Source organism: Schistocerca piceifrons, chromosome 2 (assembly GCF_021461385.2).
Source record: "Schistocerca piceifrons isolate TAMUIC-IGC-003096 chromosome 2, iqSchPice1.1, whole genome shotgun sequence".
NCBI lineage: Eukaryota > Metazoa > Arthropoda > Insecta > Orthoptera > Acrididae > Schistocerca > Schistocerca piceifrons.
This window is the reverse complement of record NC_060139.1, coordinates 1,027,989,292-1,028,013,329: the sequence shown is the minus strand read 5'-3', so window position 1 is coordinate 1,028,013,329 and position 24,038 is coordinate 1,027,989,292. Positions and strand designations below refer to the sequence as shown.

The 24,038-nt window shown below is 44.6% G+C and overlaps 1 protein-coding gene across 1 annotated transcript in view; it reads left to right on the top strand.

The window, feature by feature from the left end:
* Positions 1 to 224: 224 nt before the first annotated feature.
* Positions 225 to 24,038, top strand: part of LOC124776690 (platelet-activating factor acetylhydrolase-like) — a 91,940-nt gene continuing 68,126 nt past the window's right edge. Inside the window, exon 1 of the mRNA XM_047251793.1 lies at positions 225 to 465. Coding sequence (XP_047107749.1) covers positions 333 to 465 — 133 coding nt within the window. The 5' untranslated portion in view covers positions 225 to 332. The remainder of the gene's footprint in view (positions 466 to 24,038) is intronic.

The following is a 24,038-nucleotide window of genomic DNA, read 5'->3' as shown; positions in this document are numbered from 1 at the left end:
TACACGCCCTTTCAATGTTGTCATATCCTCCCACAGCCTCATTCAGTAACACACTCCCATTCGCACGCTCACGAACCAACTGTCGCGCGCGCCGCCACTGTGGCAGCGGAGAAATTGGGCGCACAGAAGCGCGTCTGCGCCTGCGCGTACGAGGTCATTGCGCGAGGTGGGGCGGTGGATGGGAGAAAGAGAGGGGGCGCCCAGCCAGTAACTATTCAGCACAGTACTGTAGAAGAGGTGGGGTCGACGGTCCGTGCCGCGAGAGGGGCTGCAGTCAAGATGCCCGTGACTAGTCGAGCCCTGTCAGTGGGCTGTTGGAAATGACGTAAAAAATGTCCAGCGGTAAACGATCTCGACCTTGTGCCTCGTTTCCAAGATCTGTCTACAGTATTACGGCAGCCTCAGTGTTGAACATGTTTCTCAACCTCCTCAGGAGATCGTGCCGGCGTCTACCGAAGGCAGAAGGTAAGTACAAACTGAATTTTTACTGCTCTTCGCGCCAAGTGTTTCGTTTCACGTTTTTCATTGAGTTACTACGTGCATCTCCATATCTGCTAAAGCAGCAAAGCGGCTTTTTACGTACGCAAGCGTATAGGTCGTAGTCTGTAACAGTGGAAAATGCTTTGACAGCGCTGACTCCTGCGCGTCCGTTTTTCGTGTGTGTCATCTTTGGGCTTAATACTGCTGCAGGACCTGTACAGTGTCGCCGTAGTATACAGTTCATGGGCGTGTAGCGTCCCACGGATCCCACTGTTAGTGCTGTACTAATCGGTAATTTATAGTTGGGGATCGGCTTACTTATATGAAATGATACAATGCAGTAGTGTGTGAAACGTATTGACAACGTAATTATTCAAGATGCGTGCTCTTTTTGCACTATCTTCAAGGTGCGCAAAATATCAACACTTATACACTGCAAATAACTGTGAAGTGAATGGCAGAGGAAACACAGCATTGCACAATTTATAAGGATTTCCTCACGTTCCATTAAAGGTTGAAGGACGGGAAGAATGATTGTCGTCTGTGCACTCTGTAATTAGTATACTCATGATTTGGCTACCCCCACGGGAGCGATACTTGGAGGGTTGTAATATATTACTGGATTCATCACTTAACGCAGGTTTCTGAAATTTTGTAGTCAGATTTCCAAGGGTAATTTGCGTATATCTCCAGATTTTTCAGTATCTCCGTGACTCATATCCAGAGGTCGTACAAACCTGTGACAATTCGTGCTGCCCTTCTTACACATTCAGTATCTCCAGATAGTCCTACACGGTACGAGTGCCACACACTGGAGCGATTCTAGGTTGGTTCGCAAGAGTTGTTTTGTAAGCAATCTCCTTTACAGACTGATTAAATTTTCCCCAAAAATGGTGCAGAGTACCTTCGATGGAATGTCTTCATCGAGCACTTTACGACAATGTGTAGGATAAAATAAAAAGTTACGGTATTTATTGTTATGAAGGTGAGTAAATAAATTCATGACATTAGTCGTACGGTACATTTACGTTAATTTATTTGAAGCTGCGTCCGAAGTTGAAGGCGTACATGTTCTTAGCCCCACTAAATCACAGCCAGTCTGGAATAATGCAACCTAGCCTCTACATTCCATCTATATGTAGGTTGACCATTGTTTCCGTTGCCTGAATTACACCATGAATACTTCAAAGCATGGCCGTGACGAGTCTGCATACCTGTTAGCGAGTTTACAAGCCAGGTACAGCTCCCAGCTGCAAATTGTAGTTAGCAGTTTCTCTTACTCGTCTTTGAATTTGACCATTAATCATTTCAGACGAATGTTCGCATAATTACTTTTGAATACATCGTAAGAGCAGACAGTAATTAATGTTATTACTAATAGTTACTATTAAAATCAGTCTTGATCACAAATTTATTTATTCTGGTAACCGGTTTCGACCACGCCTGTGGTCATCTTCAGACCAAAATGCTGTATGAGCAGGAGCCTCCTCCTGGTGGTAAATCAGTGGTCGAAACCGGTTACCAGAATAAATAAATTTGTGATCAAGACGGGATTTTAATACACTACTGGCCATTAAAATTGCTACACCATGAAGATGACGCTACAGACGCGAAATTTAGCCGACAGGAAGAAGATGCTGTGATACGCAAATGATTAGCTTTTCAGAGCATTCACACAAGGTTGGCGCCGGTGGCGACACCTACAACGTGCTGACATGAGGAAAGTTTCCAACCGATTTCTCATACACAAACAGCAGTTGACCGGCGTTGCCTGGTGAAACGTTGTTGTGATGCCTCGTGTAAGGAGGAGAAATGCGTACCATCATGTTTCCGACTTTGATAAAGGTCGGATTGTAGCCTATCGCGATTGCGGTTTATCGTATCGCGACATTGCTGCTCGCGTTGGTCGAGATCCAATGACTGTTAGCAGAATATGGAATCAGTGGGTTCAGGAAGGTAATACGGAACGCCGTGCTGGATCCCAACGGCCTCGTATCACTAGCAGTCGAGATGACAGGCATCTTATCCGCATGACTGGAATGGATCGTCCAGCCACGTCTCGATCCCTGAGTCAACAGATGGAGACGTTTGCAAGACAACAACCATCTGCACGAACAGTTCGACGACGTTTGCAGCAGCATGGACTATCAGCTCGGAAACCATGGCTGCGGTGACCCTTGACGCTGCATCAGACAGGAGCGCCTGCGATGGTGTACTCAACGACGAACCTAGGTGCACGAATGGCAAAACGTCATTTTTTTCGGATAAATCCAGGTTCTGTTTACAGCATCATGATGATCGCATCCGTGTTTGGCGACATCGCCGTAAATGCACACTGGAAGCGTCTATTCGTCATCGCCATACTGGCGTATCACCCGGCGTGATGGTATGGGGTGCCATTGGTTACACGTCTCGGTCAACTCCTGTTCGCATTGACGGCACTTTCAACAGTGGACGTTACATTTCAGATGTGTTACGACTCGTAGCTCTACCCTTCAAAATGGCTCTGAGCACTATCAGACTTCACAGCGGAGGTCATCAGTCCCCTAGAACTTAGAACTACTTAAACCTAACTAACCTAGGGACATCACACACATCCATGCCCGAGGCTGGATTCGAAGCTGCGACCGTAGCGGTCGCGCGGTTCCAGACTGAAGCGCCTAGAACCGCTCGGCCACTCTGGCCGGCGGCTCTACCCTTCATTCGATCCCTGCGAAACCCTACATTTCAGCAGGATAATGCACGAGCACGACCGCATGTTACGGGTCCTGTACAGGCCTTTCTGGATACAGAAAATGTTCGACTGCTGACCTGGCCAACACATTCTCCAGATCTCTCACCAATTGAAAACGTCTGGTCGATGGTGGCCGAGCAACTGGCTCGTCACAATACGCCAGTCACTACTCTTGATGAACTATGGTACCGTGTTGAAGCTGCATGGGCAGCTGTACCTGTACACGCCTTCCAAGCTCTGTTTGACACAATGCCCAGGCGTATCAAGGCCGTTATCATGGCCAGAGGTGGTTGTTCTGGGTACTGATTTCTCAGGATCTATGCCCGCAAACTGCGTGAAAATATATTCACATGTCAGTTCTAGAATAATATATTTGTCCAAAGAATACCCGTTTATTATATGCATTTCTTCTTGGTGTAGCGATTTTAATGATCAGTAGTGTAGTAACTATTAGCATGGTTGCATGGTTAATTCAAGAAGACTATGACGGTTTCATGCCCTCCTCATTGTCTCTCTCAACTAATACTCCGTTTCTGATTACATCCATGTTGATGAAATGCTCGTTCCTTCCTTCTTTCCTTCCGTAGGTCTTGCACGTCTTGCATTTTGTGTTTTTTTGGTTCCATGAACTATGTCTTAAACGTGCCCGTGTAAGGAGAAATTGCTAACGTGAGTGTCTGCAAAAGAATGGGAATAAATACAGAATAGCTGCGAATGTTGTCACATCGACCTCCCTAGTGTGACATCTCACAGCTACATCTTCTGAAAAAGGTGTGCCGTGTATGTAAACAGATGCTGTTGCTGCCGAAGCATTTACACTTGTGGTATTTGCAGTCTATGCGAAATTGACTTCGTCAGAGTTCTGATGACGCTGGGCCATATTTGTTTATCTGTGCGTCGATGACAATTTAACAGCGTCTACCCGTGAATGAAACTTTACATTACCGTTATTGTACCACGTCCTTGTTGGGCAGTCCTCCCGGATTCTATGTCTGTGCATCTTCATTGCTTGGTCTGACAAATAATGCTATGGCGCAAAGAACAGGAATTTCGAGTTTTACATCCGATCAACATCGAGATCAGAAGAGGAGAAGCACTAGGATGAAGAAAGAAATCGCTCTTGACCCTGCTGTAGGAACCAATCCTGTATCTGAAACTTCCTGGCAGATTAAAACTGTGTGCCGGACCGAGACTCGAACTCGGGACCTTTGCCTTTCGCGGGCAAGTGCTCTACCAACTGAGCTACCCAAGCACGACTCACGCCCCGTCCTCACAGCTTTACTTCTGCCAGTATCTCGTCTCTAGTTCTGGAAGGTTCGCAGGAGAGCTTCTGTAAATTTTGGAAGGTAGGAGACGAGATACTCGCAGAAGTAAAGCTGTGAGGACGGGGCGTGAGTCGTGCTTGGGTAACTCAGTTGTTAGAGCACTTGCCCGCGAAAGGCAAAGGTCCCGAATTCGAGTCTCGGTCCGGCACACAGTATTAATCTGCCAGGAAGCTTCATATCAGCGAACACTCCGCTGCACAGTGAAAATCTCATTCTGGATGAATCCTGTATTTCCCTAAAGTGATTTACGAACAGTACCAAAATGTTCACATAATTATTGAGGAGGCATTGAATAGAATTGGGGAGAAGAGGAGTTTGTGGCACAACTTGACAAGAAGAAGAGATCGGTTTCTTAGGACATGTTCTGAGGCATCAAGGGATCACAAATTTAGCATTGGAGGGCAGCGTGGAGGGTGAAAATCGTAGAGGGAGACCAAGAGATGAATACACTAAGCAGTTTCAGAAGGATGTAGGTTGCAGTAGGTACTGGGAGATAAAGAAGCTTGCACAGGATAGAGTAGCATGGCGAGCTGCATCAAACCAGTCTCAGGACTGAAGACCACAACAACAACCAAAATGAGAATTTAAATATGAATCTAATGCCATAACTATTACGCACACTCTCTCTCTCTTTGACGGCTCAGAGGAAGTAAAACAAAATGACAAAGATCTAAATTCTTTAGGCATGCGGGCCAACATTCAAACGAGGAAAATGTCTTTAAATGAGAATATGCTAGGTTAGACTTGACTCTGACAGTTATGAATTTCAAAAGTACGGGTATCGTTCTAAAAGTAAATAACATTTGGATCTGACGAGCAGCTCAGTTCATCCCCCTAACCTCCCCCCCCCCCCCCCCCACACACACACACACACTCCCTTTAGCTTCCTGTCGTAGATGTGATGTCAAACAGCGTGTAGGAACGGCTGTTTGGGTTTATATGTGCGATTTTAAAATGTGTGACAAAATTAACTATCCCACTAAGTGTGTGACTCGTAGTTTAATAGGCTTCTGAATGCAGAAAAAAGCTCGACTTTTGAGAGATGAATACAATAAACATCGAATGGGAACTGTATTGATTTTTTCTCGATCAGTAAGACAAAGATGGAGAGCAGTTTTTGAACCACATCGTTGCTGGTGACGTGATCTGGGTTTCGTACAAAAGTCCAGAGACAGTCAGTCAGTGAAATGGCATGATAACGACCTCAATAAAACCAAAAAGCAAAACAAATTCTGGGCACCGTGAAGGTTACAGCCAAACTGTTTTGGAATCGAAAGGGCGCCCTGTTCGTCGACTTTATGCCTAGAGGAGGGATAGCGACCTACTGTCACACCCATCACCGACTACGACGCGCCGTTCAAAACCAATGACGTGGATTGTTGTCATCACTATAACGCTGACTCGTATTCTCTCTGTTGACCAAGGGGTTCCTGCGACAGCTTTAAGTGGGAAGCTTTTGTACATGTGCCAATGTGCCTTATTGCCGGAGTTGACCCCGAGTGATTCCATCTTTTACACAAATTTAAGGATTTTTTTTTTTTTTTTTTTGCCAGAAAGCACTACAGAATTGACAATGAACGGAAAGAGGTCGTTAGTGACTGGTTCAACAACTTGGCGGCAACTGAGTTTGCAGAAGGCATAGGAAAGCCTGTGGAGCGCGACGGTAAAGGTTTAAATTTGAGCAGCGATTATGTAAAAAATAGCTAAGATATCAAAATATGTTGTAAATTAAGTTTCTTTTAATTATCTTGAATAAAAATTTCTTTGTTTTTAGAATGGCCCTCGTACAAATTGCTGTAAACAGTCACATTTATAATTTAATACTTTCCACTACTCATTCCAGAGCACCATACATCCACCAAGAGGTGGGTTTTATATCGATGAGGCTTGCATATGTTGTATGTACAACTTTTTGAATAACCTGTAGCTTTGTGTTTCGTTGGTCACAGGCACTCTTATGAGTTCCACAAGGCTCAGTGTTAGGTCCACTGCCGTTTCTCATGTGTGAAAACGACATTCGTATAATTTACAACAAGCAGAAGTAGTTATTTTTGCGGATCAATCTAAACATATAAACAGCAGCAGAAGAAATGGTGTGTAAACTTCTTGAAAGGTATTAGTCATTGTTTTCTGCTAATGGTCCCATTCTCAATTTCGAAACATAGTCAGTTCTGCACCTGTAGATATGCAGTATCAATGATAAATGTAACACATGGTGAGAAATAATAATCTTTCGGTGTCTGTATTCATGAGAATTTAAACTGGGTGAAACATTTTAAAACTCCTAAAATAACTTCCTTCTACCACATTTGTACTTCAGTTTATTGCAAATCTTGAGGAGATGTCAATCAGTGAACTAACATATTTTGCATATTTTCATTCAATTATGTCATTGGGGTAATGCTCTGGGCTAACTCATCATAAGAAAGAAAGTCTTCACTGCTTAAAAACCTGCTATAAGAATAACATGTGGTGTCACCCACGATCATCATGTAGACGACTGTTCAAGGAAGTAGGAATTTTGCCTCTGCTTCACTCTGTATTTATTGCCTCATAAAGAACCTATTACAGTTGAAAAGGAACAAAATGTACAAAATTTTAATACCAGAAGCATAAATGACATTGATTATTCCACTTTAAGGTTGCCTTTAGCACAAAAAGGGGCGCACACTGGTGCCACTAAAATGTTTGGTCACTTACCTAAACGCGTAGTGAGATGTGTTACATAATAACAATGACTTGTTGCAGCCGTATGTGACACCAATTGAAGAAAGTGACTTTAAGAGGTTTGAAGCAACGCTCATTGTACTGGAGTTCTCTTTTTATGTCTCCGCTACAGCACTACGGAAGCTGTCTCCCTGTTTCTCTAGAATGCTAGGCGTTTATTTGTGAGGCATTTGGTGCTACTCTCGATGCGTTATACTTACTGAAAAAGATAGCTTTAATTTGGTTTGTCGTTAACAAACAAGACAGTATTTGTTAGCAGTTACTTTTTTTACAGTTTCAAGTAGTGCAGCCCACTTCCATACAGCTAAAGCAAGAAGCCATCACCTGAAATATCGCTGATTCTGTCCCTGATACGATTGTTGATGTGGATTCTGAGTTATTTTTCTCCCTTCTAAATGTGAAGTTCTGATTGTGAGTTGTCTTCCGGTGATGGCTAAAGTAATGTCAACCTTGTCAGCATAGACATCCGGTGGTGTATCGATGCACTGGGATAAAGATAGGAAAATCCGTTATACCATGAAGCAAAAAGGTGAAAAGATCATTAGCACGTTATTCATTACTGGAGGAGGATGAAATAATGAAAATTGCAACAGTTACTTATTTTTTGCTGCTTAGCACAACGCATTTGGAGAATTTATTTTCATTTTCAAGTGCATTTTCGCGTTTGTTTACATGAATATGGTTGGCGGTGTTTGCATGTGTGCCTTTCTACCTCTCTTGCGTCTTTTCGCAGTTAGAAGGTATTATGCCTCCTCCATTATACAGTATATCACACAAATGCAAATCATCACTATAATGATTGGGGTGTGTGTGATATTCTGTATAATGGAGAAGGCACAATACCAGAAATTTCTAAAAGATGCAAGAGAGTCAGTAAAGCACACATGCAAATATCAGCAAATGTATTCATGTAAACAAACGCACAAGTGTACTAGAAAAATGAGAATAAATTCACAAAACACATTGTGCTAAACAGCAAAAGATAAGTAACTGGTGCAGTTTTCATTATTTAAATCATGAATGACACAACTGCAGGCCTTCCCAAAACATCTAATGTGATGAACGAAATTAAGGGTGAAATAAGTCGATAAAACGCAAACAAATTACACCCATTTTCGTGTTTTGTATTATAAATCATCGGAATGAAATAAGACTCGAAATGGATACACAGTTACATTTTCCGATAAGTCACATCACTATTGCTAATGAATGCCGTAGACTTATAGGTGGCAACATGCAATACAGACCACAACTCCTTGTTATCATCTTTTCGCGTTACTGAAAGTTAGGCTACGCTGTTTGTTTGGAAACAGTGATAAGTTGCACATGTTAAAAAGCACGATAACTACCGAGTAAGATAGCGTTGGCTAAGAAAATTCCTATATACCTTTTTACCTGTGCCTCAGCTGTGAAACGTTCTGATGTATTTATTTATTTTTGACCTAGTGGGTCCGTATGAAGTCTCAAGGACATTGTCGTTATTGTTTAACGGTGTCTGTTCTGCAACGTTATTAAAACTTCTGATTGTGCAGACACAAAATTCTACATGGGAAACTGCGATTCTATGGCATCGCTCTTACATGGACGGAGTCTTACTTTCACAACAGAACCAAGGGATTCACATTGACAGACTGCGTCAGTGGAATCAAACTAATCCCAGAAATATTTTATTCGTGGCTGTAATTTGCAGCAATTGAAATATTATTTTTTTCAAGATAAATTTCAGTCACCAGTTTCAAATAAATTTTGTTATGCTTTACCGGTTCCGACAAATTAATTTTTCATCTTTAGAAGCCTACAAAATTAGGGATATTATAAATCCTTAGAACTTGGCAATATATTTATTTGAAGTGTAAAAAGTGTATTACAGAAGCTTGCTTAGTTTAGCAGACAGCACTTGCTCAACAAAGAGGGCGAGAATTCATGTAACAGCAAACAGTTTAATTCTTAATCGAACAACGACAAACAGAAACCTTCCGCTGATACCAGACATAAGTGTTAGTAGGCATACGTTGCATGACACATTGTGTGAATTTCTGAAGAATCCATCTGGAAGTTAGAACGGAGTCAACAGATACATGAAGTAACCAAGAAGCCCAATTTGGCATGTTTTGCACTTGTTGATTTAAGAATCGGGGCGCTAATGTATTTTACAGTCTTTCGTTCATTATTTTCTTGCGGAAATATCGTCTGGGGTAAAGCACTTAAAGCAAATAAAGGAGGTATTAGTTCAGTAAAAGCAAGGATTTCATGTTTTGCACTTAGAAAGTTCTCTCATTTCGTTGACTTAATATTCGGGGCGCTAATGTATTTTACATTCTTTCGTTCATTATTTTCTTGCGGAGTTATCGTCTGAGGTAAAACACTTAAAGCAAATAAAGCAGGTATTAGTTCAGGAAAAGCAAGCAGTAAGAACACTGCGTAAAGTAGATAAGCAAACACCTCGTACAGGCCTCTTCAAAGACCTTGGACATTTTCCGCTCATTTCCAAGCAAACTTACTCTTTAATAGTATTTATCGCCAGTAACAAACATCTGCTTTAGTTACCTGCGTTTTACAAAATCATAATACAGAAAAGAAATTATCATGTAGACTTTGCCTTATTGTCTGGTGTTCAGAGTAGGATCTTATATTCTTACGCTAGGATCTTCAGAAGTTTCGGGTTCACACAGGGTAATAAATTGGTTACCAGTGTGATTTTGTAGATATTAAGCCATCAATACAAGATAAACAGATGTTGTTTGCTGTAACTGAGGAAGTATCAGATTTTCTCAAGTTACCAGTTTATTCTGCGTTAAATTTAGCACGTGTAAGCACAAATAGCTTCCAGCAGTTTGTTGATAGTTATTTATCAATGTAGCTTCTAACAGATTATTGTATTTGCTAAGTGTTATATCTGCCAGCGGCCTTGCCGCAGTGGTAACATCAGTTCTCGTCAGGTCACCGAAGTTAAGCGCTGTCGGGCTGGGCTAACACGTGGATGGATAACCATCCAATCTGCCGAGCCCTGTTGGTAGGCGCGGTGCACTCTGCCCTTGTGAGGCAAACTGAGGAGCCACTTGATTGACAAGTAGCGGCTCCGGTCTCGTAAACTGACATAAGACCGTAAGAGCGGTGTGCTGACCACATGCACCTCCATATCCGCATCTAGTGACGCCCGTGAGCTGAGGATGACACGGCGGCTGGTCGGCTCCGTTAGGCTTCCGTGGCCCGTTCTGGCGGACTTTGGTTTTTCAAGTGTTTTATCTGAACTCTTCTACATTTTAATAGAATTTCTAAGTAGGTATAGAACTGCCGTGACTGTCAGTTTTGTATTCAGTTGTTAATTTGCTACTTTCACATTTCCGCAAAATTACTGCTTTGCGTTTTGAGTCAATAAACTTGTATATGAATATACCGAACGTTCCAAGAATTACAAATAACGTTGCCGCCAAACCAGTGACATACTATTTGGTGACAACGATTCAAAGAATCGCCAAGACAGTCCAGAATGGCAACTGCAGAATTCACGGAGCAGCACAACGTCACGGGATCAAAAGTCAAGTACACCAGCGTTTTCCGCGTACGAAAGAACAAAGGAACAATGGAACACGCTCGGTACTTGTGAATCGCCTAGATCAGTATTCTGCAGACTAATCACGAAGTCTCATTACCCCCTATTGTGTGTCTACATATTCATAGATGGTCGCATTGTATATGTGGGATCTTGAAGAGACCAACTTTGAAGTAGTGTGACTTCTCTTTGTTAGACTGAAGCACCATAGAAACTGGTATAGGCATATAAACAGACAGACAGTACGGCACTGCGTTCGGCAACGCCTATATAAGACAACTGTCTGGTGCAGTTGTTAGATCGGTTACTGTTACTACAATGGCAGGTTATCAAGATTAAAGTGAGTTTGAATGTGGTGTTATAGTCGGCGCACGAGCTATGGGACACAGCATCTCCGAGGTAGCGATAAAGTGGGGATTTTCCCGTACGACCGTTTCACGAGTTTACCGTGAATATCAGGAACCCGGTAAAACATCAAATCTCCGACATCTCTGCGGCCGGAAAAAGATCCTGCAAGAACGGGACCAACTACGACTGAAGAGAATCGTTCAACGTGATAGAAGTGCAACCCTTCCACAAATTGCTACAGATTTTAGTGCTGGACCATCATCAAGTGTCAGTCTGCGCACCATTCAACGAAACATGATTGATATGGGCTTCAGAGCCGAAGGGCCCATGGTTTACCCTTGATGACAGCACGACACAAAGCCTTACGCCTCGCCCAGACCCGTCAACACCGACATTAGACAGTTCATGACTGGAAACATGTTGTCTCGTTTCAAATTGTATCGAGCGGATGGACGTGTACAGGTATGGAGACAACCTCATGAACCCATGGACCCTGCATGTCAGCAGGGGACTGTTCAAGCTAGTGGAGGCTCTGTATTGGTGTGGGGTGTGTGCAGTTGGAGTGACGTGGAACCCCTGATATGTCTAGACACGACTCTGATAGGTGACACATACGTAAGCATCCTGTCTGATTACCTGCCTCCATTCATGTTCATTGTGCATTCCGGTTGACTTGGGCAATTCCCGCAGGACAATGCGGCACCCTACACGTCCAGAATTGCTACATAGTGGTCCTAGGAATACTCTTCTGAGTTTAAACAATTCCTCTGGCCATCAGATTCTCCAGACATGAACATTATTGAGCATATCTGGATGTGACGCAACGCGCTATTCAGAAGAGATCTCCATCCTTCGTTTGTGGACAGCCCTGCACGATTCATGGTGTCAGTTCCCTCCAGCACAGCTTCAGACATTAGTCGAGTCCATGCCACGTCGTATTGCTGCGCTTCTGAGTGCTCACGGGGGCCATGCACGATATTAGGCAGGTGTACTAGTTTCTTTGGCTCTCCAGTGTATATTCTAGAGTATCTGTGTGCACACTATCGTTTTCATAACAGAATATGATTTCCCTCTCCGTTCAATGTGACATTCTCCTCAACATCGCTGGCGTGATGGCAGAAAATATGCGTCGAAGAGCACCCTTAAGTTCGTCAACTGTCTCGTAACGTGTGGCAGCAACCTTCTGTTTAACGAAGCCCCAAAATGCATTGTCGCAAGATGACAGTTCAGTATTTCGGGATGACCATTCCAAATCTGCAGGCAAATGGACAGAACGATGTCCAATCCGTTTATCACGAAATATCACATTGAGATAGTCTCTAACGGTAATAGCGTAATGGGCTGGTGCTCCATTCTGCTGGAACTGTGCACGACCGATTTGTCCCCGATCTTCCAGATGTAGAATAAACAAATGATATCATTGAAAAATGATATCATTGACGTCGGTTTGCAGTAGGGTTCAAAATGGCTCTGAGCACTATGGGACTCAACATCTTAGGTCATAAGTCCCCTAGAACTTAGAACTACTTAAACCTAACTAACCTAAGGACATCACACACACTCATGCGCGAGGCAGGATTCGAACCTGCGACCGTAGCAGTCCCGCGGTTTGCAGTAGGGGTTTGGAGCATACACTGTATTCAAACATTATGAATCACCTCGAAGGGAACGATCTATTGATGCGTAATCAGCATGGTTTCAGAGAACATCGTTCTTGTGCAACGCAGCTAGCTCTTTATTCGCACGAAGTAATGGCCGCTATCGACAGGGGATCTCAGGTTGATTCTGGATTTCTGGATTTCCGGAAAGCTTTTGACACCGTTCCTCACAAGCGACTTCTAATCAAGCTGCAGGCCTATGGGGTATCGTCTCAGTTGTGCGACTGGATTCGTGATTTCCTGTCAGGAAGGTCGCAGTTCGTAGTAATAGACGGCAAATCATCGAGTAAAACAGAAGTGATATCAGGTGTTCCCCAGGGAAGCGTCCTGGGACCTCTGCTGTTCCTGATCTATATAAATGACCTGGGTGACAATCTGAGCAGTTCTCTTAGATTGTTCGCAGATGATGCTGTAATTTACCGTCTAGTAAGGTCATCCGAAGACCAGTATCAGTTGCAAAGCGATTTAGAAAAGATTGCTGTATGGTGTGGCAGGTGGCAGTTGACGCTAAATAACGAAAAGTGTGAGGTGATCCACATGAGTTCCAAAAGAAATCCGTTGGAATTCGATTACTCGATAAATAGTACAATTCTCAAGGCTGTCAATTCAACTAAGTACCTGGGTGTTAAAATTACGAACAACTTCAGTTGGAAAGACCACATAGATAATATTGTGGGGAAGGCGAGCCAAAGGTTGCGTTTCATTGGCAGGACACTTAGAAGATGCAACAAGTCCACTAAAGAGACAGCTTACACTACACTCGTTCGTCCTCTGTTAGAATATTGCTGCGCGGTGTGGGATCCTTACCAGGTGGGATTGACGGAGGACATCGAAAGGGTGCAAAAAAGGGCAGCTTGCTTTATATTATCACGTAGTAGGGGAGAGAGTGTGGCAGATATGATACGCGAGTTGGGATGGAAGTCATTACAGCAAAGAGGTTTTTCGTCGCGGCGAGATCTATTTACGAAATTTCAGTCACCAACTTTTTCTTCCGAATGCGAAAATATTTTGTTGAGCCCAACCTACATAGGTAGGAATGATCATCAAACTAAATTAAGAGAAATCAGAGCTCGAACAGAAAGGTTTAGGTGTTCGTTTTTCCCGCGCGCTGTTCGGGAGTGGAATGATAGAGAGATAGTATAATTGTGGTTCGATGAACCCTCTGCCAAGCACTTAAATGTGAATTGCAGAGTAGTCATGTAGATGTAGATGTAGATGTAACATAGTGAGATACGGACTCTGATTCACAGCAGCGTCAAAGAAATGTGGACCTACCCCAGTGGGTTCCAGACACTGCAGCCGAGGTAATGCGTGACATGTGATGAGTTGTGTTCATATTCTTCATAAAAGGGTTGTTTTTCTCTATAAATAAATGTTTCTTGCTTTTGGTTTACGAGTATTCCACCCATGACCGAGAAAAACTCTTTCCTCCTTCAAGATAGAGTTATTAAAACATCAACCATTCGCCCGCAGGCCTTATGACGTATCTGCACGACATTATCACTCAGTTCATTTGCAAACGAAGGTGTAAATGCCTTTAACTTCAATTCATTCTTCATATGTTTTTCTAATGTCGAGTTTGAAACTCCTGATTCCTGTGGCTTACGAATGGACTTCTATGGCGAACGATCGACGGACAGTGCCTGCCTCCGGGCAAGTTTCCAGCCGTGTGTCGGGACGTCCTCAACGGGGTTTATTTTTAGTGCAACCTGTTGCAAAAAGCCTTTTTTTCGTAAAATTGTTGGTTTTAGTGGGGGAAGATTTCTGAAACCTTACTGTGAAATCATGCTCAATATCTCTCACTGATTTTCCTCTGTGTGGTTCTTTGTGAACCCACTGCTCATTACGATTCCTTCCTTCATAGTGTAGGTGGGTGGGCCCATCAACCATGATTTAGATGTATATCAGCACCTGCAACGAGGAAAAACAACAATTCAGTAATATCTACGAAATACATACGGAGTAATGGGACATTGCGATCACTCTGTATGTCCTTGAAAGTCCTTAGTTATTTAATCAACGGAAAACGATTAATGAATGACTCAGTGAATGATCTTCACTGTTCACGAAATGATTGAATGTCAGCTTGCTGTACAACCCCACACTGTCCATCTTACAACACGTCATTAAATGCAGATTGGTTGACTTAAATTCTGGTGTTGCTCCAGCGAAATCCACTGCACAAGTTACGAACCTGTCAGGAATTTCTTGTGAGGTATTCTGTTACAGTCGGCCTTAGCTCTTGGAACCAACTAATCCAATCTTCGGTTACATACATTTTCCCTTAACTTCCTTCCACAATATGTAACAAAATGGTATTTCTCATCGTTCACTGGAGGTTTTTTGGGGTTATCCATATTTGAGCTCACGTTAACATTAGGACCATCCGCACCTCGGTCAACACGTCGGTCAATAGTGAATGTGGTGTCCTGGGCAACCCTCATTATACAGTGATCAGTGACGGCGAAGGGAGCAACGGATGCACATTTTATGCGCTTAATATATTTATTCCTTGGTTTACGTGGTTTCCGAGCATCTCGTGTGTTGCGCCTCTAACAACATCGTCGCCGATGGAACATCAACACGTAATGTTCGTTCTCCCTTTTTCTAGATGTTACACCAAAATTCGCCTGGCAGCTTTCGCTATTGATACCGCATAAGTGACATTCTTACAACGCCACACTTTCCTCTCGCCGCTTTTCATGTGAACCGTGTTCATTTCGTACCTCATGGTTACGAAAAGAGGGGGGGGGGGGGGGGGTTGAAAGTTGAATTTGGCACTAGAAAATTCAACCTTTTCTTTTGCATTGGCTCGTTCGTTTTGCGTGCTGGTCTCTGACTACGCTGGCACGAAGCAAACTGAGGTGAATCTTAAACTGTGTTAGTGCATGGCCTGTTCAGAACCTTCGGTCCACCGATTCATTCTTCCGTGGGAAACTTCCTACTGTTGTCAGCTTAAGGGGCCACTGCCATAAACATTAGCAGTAATGACTCGTCGGCAGCGGTTACGCATTGCTGACTAGTGCATCTGTCTGGGTGATAATACACGTTGGCTGTCTAGCCATTAGTTCGAAACAGAATGTTTGAATTGCTTTGTAGGCGTACGAAGCTGTTTCTTACAGCAGTTTCCCAACTTTCTCTCATCCACGCAGTGCGTCAAGAGAGTATTTGTGCTTTGTGTCCTTGTACAATACTGCGATGTGGTTGTGCTATTACTGACAAGTGTGGAATTGAAAGGGATGGAAAGTGTCGACTGTCCCACTCTTCCCGAATACGTTCAAGGTCTGTTCAAAAAGTCCCTGGACATTCGTAATTTCGCGACAATGGTCGTTGGAGCGAAATGCGGTTGGCATCTCTGCACTCGCCTATGCTTAATGTGGAACTGCCCTAAGTGTCATTGTTGTATGTCTGTTCGTTATTGTTCAATGCCGTATACGAGGTGCATTCAAGTTCTAAGGCCTCCGATTTTTTTTTTCTAACTAACTACTCACCCTAAATCGATGAAACTGGAGTTACTTCTCGACGTAATCGCCCTGCAGACGTACACATTTTTCACAACACTGACGCCATGATTCCATGGCAGCGGCGAAGGCTTCTTCAGGAGTCTGTTTTGACCACTGGAAAATCGCTGCGGCAATAGCAGCACGGCTGGTGAATGTGCGGCCACGGAGAGTGTCTTTCATTGTTGGAAAAAGCCAAAAGTCACTAGGAGCCAGGTCGGGTGAGTAGGGAGCATGAGGAATCACTTCAAAGTTGTTATCACGAAGAAACTGTTGCGTAACGTTAGCTGGATGTGCGGGTGCGTTGTCTTGGTGAAACAGCACAGGCGCCGCCCTTCGCGGACGTTTTTGTTGCAGTGCAGGCAGGAATTTGTTCTTCAAAACATTTTCGTAGGATGCACCTGTTACCGTAGTGCCCTTTGGAACGCAATGGGTAAGGATTACGCCCTCGCTGTCCCAGAACATGGACACCATCATTTTTTCAGCACTGGCGGTTACCCGAAATTTTTTTGGTGGCAGTGAATCTGTGTGCTTCCATTGAGCTGACTGGCGCTTTGTTTCTGGATTGAAAAATGGCATCCACGTCTCATCCATTGTCACAACCGACGAAAAGAAAGTCCCATTCATGCTGTCATTGCGCGTCAACATTGCTTGGCAACATGCCACACGGGCAGCCATGTGGTCATCTGTCAGCATTCGTGGCACCCACCTGGATGACACTTTTCGCATTTTCAGGTCGTCATGCAGGATTGTGTGCACAGAACCCACAGAAATGCCAACCCTGGAGGTGATCTGTTCAACAGTCATTCGGCGATCCCCCAAAACAATTCTCTCCACTTTCTCGATCATGTCGTCAGACCGGCTTGTGCGAGCCCGAGGTTGTTTCGGCTTGTTGTCACACGATGTTCTGCCTTCATTAAACTGTTGCACCCATGAACGCACTTTCGACACATCCATAACTCCATCACCACATGTCTCCTTCAACTGTCGATGAATTTCAATTGGTTTCACACCACGCAAATTCAGAAAACGAATGATTGCACGCTGTTCAAGTAAGGAAAACGTCGCCATTTTAAGTATTTAAAACAGTTCTCATTCTCGCCGCTGGCGGTAAAATTCCATCTGTCGTACGGTGCTGCCATCTCTGGGACGTATTGACAATGAACGCGGCCTCATTTTAAAACAATGCGCATGTTTCTATCTCTTTCCAGTCCGGAGAAAAAAAATCGGAGGCCTTAGAACTTGAATGCACCTCGTAGAGTAGAGCATTGTGTCGCATAGCTTGCGGATTTAGAGATGGCAGAGTTAGAGGAACAACGCGTCTGCATTAAATTGTGCATGAAACTCAAGAAAACCTTTACAGGGACACGCCAAATAATGTAGGAACCCTACGGCGACAAGTGCTTAAGCCGTACTCTGTGTTACGAATGGTTCACACGGTTTAAATGGCCGGAAGGAAGTTAACGGTGACCCTCGTTCGGGCCGCCATTCGACGTCTGCCGATGACGTTCATATCAGGAACATCAACGAAATTGTGCGTGCAAATGGAAGACTGACTGCGCGAGAGTTTGCAGAAGGATGTAAGATGTCAGTTCGATCATGTCATGAAATGCTGGCTCAGCATCTTGGAATGCATCGTGTTGCCGCCAAGTTCGTCCGACAGCTCGAGTGACAAGAACAGAAAGACCTTCGCCTCGCTGTCTGAGACGAACTTATGGATCGCGCTAATGAGAACGAGATGTTACTTAAGAGAATCATAACTGGTGATCTCTACATCCATACTCCGCAAGCCACCTGACGGTGTGTGGCGGAGGGTACCTTGAGTACCTCTATCTGTTCTCCCTTCTATTCCAGTCTCGTATTGTTCGTGGAAAGAAGGATTGTCGGTATGCCTCTGTGTGGGCTCTAATCTCTCTGATTTTATCCTGATGGTCTCTTCGCGAGATATACGTAGGAGGGAGCAATACACTGCTCGACTCTTCGGTGAAGGTATGTTCTCGAAACTTCAACAAAAGCCCGTACCGAGCTACTGAACGTCTCTCCTGCAGAGTCTTCCACTGGAGTTTATCTACGAGGGCTATCCACAAAGTACATTACGTTTTGGAATTAAAAATAAAGTATTGGAAATTTTTTTTATTATGTACAGATGAAAGCCACACTTAAATACTACTTTTATACATAGTTGCCATTTAAATTAGGGCACTTATCGTGGCGATGGACGAGCTTGGAAATTCCTGCGCCTTCAACCACGTGGTTACCTCTTCTTGAAGCTGTGCGTCGTCATCAAAACGCTGCATAGCCAACCACTTCTTCATTGCTGGGAATAAGTGGAAGTCGCTCGGTGCCAGGTCGGGACTGTACGGCGGATGAAGAAACAACTCCCACTTAAAAGATTCGAGAACGTCACGAGTGGCATTTGCCGTGTGGGCCCGGGCGTTGTCGTGAATCAGCAAGATCTTTGAGCCCAACTTTACCCTGCGCTTGTTTTGTATTGCTCTTCTGAGGTTGTGCAGAGTTTGGCAATACCTTTGAGAGTTTATTGTAGTGCCTCTTTCCAGGAAATCCACAAAAATCACACCTTTTCTGTCACAAAAGAAGAGGTAACCACGTGGTTGAAGGCGCAGCCGGCCGGATTTTACGACGAAGGAATTTCCAAGCTCGTCCATCGCTACGATAAGTGCCTTAATTTAAATGGCAACTATGTAGAAAAGTAGTATTTAAGTGTGGCTTTCGTCTGTATATAATAAAAAAATTTCCAATACTTTATTTTTAATTCCAAAACGTAATATACTTTGTGGATAGCCCTCGTATCATCACCGTAACGCTTTCGCGATTACTAAATGATCCTGTAACGAAGCGCGCTGCTCTCCGTTGTATCTTCTCTATCTCTTCTATCAACCTATCTGGTACGGATCCCACACTGCTGAGCAGTATTCAAGCAGTGGGCGATCAAGCGTACTGTGACCTACTTTCTTTGTTTTCGGATTGCATTTCCTTAGGATGAGACGTCGGTCTGTGGTTATGATGTTGTGATCAAGGTTCAGCCTTCACTATGGGTTGGGAAAGGTTATCCAAGACCAAAAAAAGCTCGTCATGTCAAATGTCGAAACTTTGCTGATAGCTATCTTTGACTTTGAAGTATTAGTCCATAATGAATTCGTTCCACAGGGGCAAACTGTTAATCAATAGTTGCATCAGGACGTGTTGTAACGCCTGCGAGAAATTGTGAGAAGAAAACGACCTGAAATGTGGCGAGACAATTCACGGCTCTTGCATCACGATAACGCACTCGCACATTCATCCATATTGGTGCGTCACTATTGCACGAAAAACGAAATTACTCTGCTGCCTCATCCTCCGTACTCTCCAGATCTGGCCCCTGCGGACTTTTTTTTTCCAACGTCGAAAACCACGTTGAAAGGAAGAGATCGTAACGTTAGAGGACACCCAAGAAAATTCGCAGATGACGCCTCACGCGATCCATCAAGAGGCGTACCAAGACTGCTTCCGGACGTGGGAGCGGCTTATCAGTTGCGGAGGAAAGTACACTCCTGGAAATTGAAATAAGAACACCGTGAATTCATTGTCCCAGGAAGGGGAAACTTTATTGACACATTCCTGGGGTCAGATACATCACATGATCACACTGACAGAACCACAGGCACATAGACACAGGCAACAGAGCATGCACAATGTCGGCACTAGTACTGTGTATATCCACCTTTCGCAGCAATGCAGGCTGCTATTCTCCCATGGAGACGATCGTAGAGATGCTGGATGTAGTCCTGTGGAACGGCTTGCCATGCCATTTCCACCTGGCGCCTCAGTTGGACCAGCGTTCGTGCTGGACGTGCAGACCGCGTGAGACGACGCTTCATCCAGTCCCAAACATGCTCAATGGGGGACAGATCCGGAGATCTTGCTGGCCAGGGTAGTTGACTTACACCTTCTAGAGCACGTTGGGTGGCACGGGATACATGCGGACGTGCATTGTCCTGTTGGAACAGCAAGTTCCCTTGCCGGTCTAGGAATGGTAGAACGATGGGTTCGATGACGGTTATATGTACCGTGCACTATTCAGTGTCCCCTCGACGATCACCGGTGGTGTACGGCCAGTGTAGGAGATCGCTCCCCACACCATGATGCCGGGTGTTGGCCCTGTGTGCCTCGGTCGTATGCAGTCCTGATTGTGGCGCTCACCTGCACGGCGCCAAACACGCATACGACCATCATTGGCACCAAGGCAGAAGCGACTCTCATCGCTGAAGACGACACGTCTCCATTCGTCCCTCCATTCACGCCTGTCGCGACACCACTGGAGGCGGGCTGCACGATGTTGGGGCGTGAGCGGAAGACGGCCTAACGGTGTGCGGGGCCGTAGCCCAGCTTCATGGAGACGGTTGCGAATGGTCCTCGCCGATACCCCAGGAGCAACAGTGTCCCTAATTTGCTGGGAAGTGGCGGTGCGGTCCCCTACGGCACTGCGTAGGATCCTACGGTCTTGGCGTGCATCCGTGCGTCGCTGCGGTCCGGTCCCAGGTCGACGGGCACGTGCACCTTCCGCCGACCACTGGCGACATCGATGTACTGTGGAGACCTCACGCCCCACGTGTTGAGCAATTCGGCGGTACGTCCACCCGGCCTCCCGCATGCCCACTATACGCCCTCGCTCAAAGTCCGTCAACTGCACATACGGTTCACGTCCACGCTGTCGCGGCATGCTACCAGTGTTAAAGACTGCGATGGAGCTCCGTATGCCACGGCAAACTGGCTGACACTGACGGCGGCGGTGCACAAATGCTGCGCAGCTAGCGCCATTCGACGGCCAACACCGCGGTTCCTGGTGTGTCCGCTGTGCCGTGCGTGTGATCATTGCTTGTACAGCCCTCTCGCAGTGTCCGGAGCAAGTATGGTGGGTCTGACACACCGGTGTCAATGTGTTCTTTTTTCCATTTCCAGGAGTGTATTTTGAAGGAAACCAATCGCAGTAAGGAGAAGGTAAGCGTAGAAAAATTTTTTGGACAAAGTTCTGGAATTTTTTGAACAGACCTCGTACAAATCTTAACATGCACTTGCGCCGGAAGAAAGACTATAAGCAATATCAAATGGAATAGCGTGACGATTTAGTTATTTGTAAATTTCGTATAGCACTGGTACGTTTTCAGTCGAAATGGTGTTGAATGAATCAGTTTACACACATGTTCTATCGGACCACAGAATTGGAAATTTTGCCTGTCATGGGAAGTACTTCACATCACGTAAACTGTTCATAGAGGCACGTGCCGTGTGTGGACGAGCGTTATCCTGTTGAAAAATGACACTATGCTTCTTCCACATGAGAAGTACCACACGAGGATGCAGGATGTCCGTGACACGCTATTGTGGCGTCAGAGTTCCGTCGATCACCGACAGCCGTGACTTGAAATCATACCCGATGCCCCCCATACCATGACGCCACGGGTAACACCGCTGTTTTCCTCCAAAACATTGGAAGACTGGGTCCTCTACCCAAGTCGTTGACATACTCGTCGAAGCTCATCCGGGATCGTGCATAAAGCCAATTCATCTCTGTAAACAATGCGGTGCCATTCGTCAGCAGTCCATGTTCCACAGTCACAGCACTATTCCAAACGCAGCTGTTTGTGTTGTGGTGTTACCTGCAGCCTGCGCGAGGGACATCAATTCCGTAGCCTCGCTATTGCTAGTTATGACCAATGGTGCCGATGACACAATGTTGCAGGGAGTCCATTACCTGCTCACGGGTGGTAGGCGCAGTATGAAGGTGTGGCAGTGTTCTTGTTGGACAGTACGGCTATCCTTCCTAATGGTGTTCTGGTGTAGTCGAGTGGAACCTTGACAACGATTATGCATGCCCTGACATTACCATGCAGCCCAACATCAGGTCACTGCGACAGCCTAATCTCTAACAAATCTCGATATTGCACTATTCGACCAGCCGGCTGAATGCAGATCCGTAATGAGGCCCCTTCCGCACTTTGGCAGGTGTTGGTAACGCTGTCTCATACGAGTACGTGGCATTTCCGTGTCCTTCACAGCACCCTGGTGCCCGTTCTACCTATCAGCGAGAATTACAACATAAATCATTTACATACTCGCCGATGATATGTACGTGTACGAAGTTGTATTGACACCCGACCACGTCTTCTGGGTGCTTCACCATTTTGACATGCAGTGTTTATACAGGGTGAGTCAAGAGGAAAGGTACATGCTTTGAGATGCGATAGTATTGCTGATTCTGAACAAAAAACTTCATGTGGACATATGTCCTATTGCGGATGGTTCCGAGATAGAAGACGTTTAATATCTCGTTTGTACGTTTTTCTTTAATAATTGGAAAACCGCACTCCAACGAAAACGTATTTCAGTACACAGTTAAACTAAATTTGCTACAAAAAATGTCCTATTTATTTTTTGTCTAGGACTTCCAGTTTGCGCGGAGACATCGCGAGAATACTGAAGACCTCGCGCTATGCGCGTTCGCTGTAGCGTAGGTGCTTTTTGTAGACCAGTTTGAGGTAGTTTTCCGACTAGATAGACCGCAAGCGTCCTGTATCAAAATGTTCGCCTCAACTTCCTCTATAGTACTGTGGTACGGTGTATAGCCGAGCGGTATAAGGCACTACGTGATGGACTGTGCGGCTGGTCCCGGCGGAGGTTCGAGTCCTCCCTCGGGCATGGGTGTGTGTGTTTGTTCTTAGGATAATTTAGGTTAAGCAGTGTGTAAGCTTAGGGACTGATGACCTTGGCAGTTAAGTCTCATAAGATTTCAAACACATTTGAACATTTGGTACATTGTAAACAATGACAATGAATAATACAGGAAATAAATAGAAATGTACATTAAAAATGTTCTATCTCGGAAACCATTCGGAACAGGGCATATATCCACATGAAGTTTTTTGTTCATAATCACTAATGTTATCACCCGTCGAAACACGTACCTTTCCTCGTGACTCGTCCTGTATGAGTGACAGCAAGCTGTTCATTTAGAGCTTACTAAATATGGGCCCGGATGGGGATTGCATTGTTGATAATTCCAAGCGACAGTTGCGGTGCGCGCAGGCGTATGCTTTCCGCTTGAAGAAAGCGTATGTCCTGCAAATTATGTCTCTCGCTTACTTATGCAGAATTTATCACTTACCACCACACTCAGTGATCACAACTCGCAACAAATGGAATCGATATTCACTAAACAAGTAACTACGATCACGTTTAATGGTATCGTTAGCTACGACATTCACAGCAGAGCGCTCAGAACATAACGAAAACTCAATGGCTGTCGGGGCATACGTGACATAGGTGCGCAGAGCAAGTCTAAACTCGACATCATTCGTGACTCCAACTATAGCGAAGCTTAAAGTTAGCAATAAAGGTAAACTGCTCTTTTGCTAATTTTGATTTGAAAAATCGTCTATATAAGAGCAGTTGTCGAGAAGTTATTTTTTATAATACAGGGTGAATCAACAAGAATCATCCGATTTGGCATTTCTATATTTCTGAACCTAATGAACATACAATGAATTTCATATCTTTTCATATGTGTTCAATATGCCCTCCTTGAGTTGCACAGCATATCCCAATGCGATATTCAAATTGTTCCCACAATGCAGCGAGCATATGTTGAGTTACAGCTTCCACGGCTGTTATTATGCATTGTCTCTGTTCATTCATTGTTGATAGTAACGGAGGAAC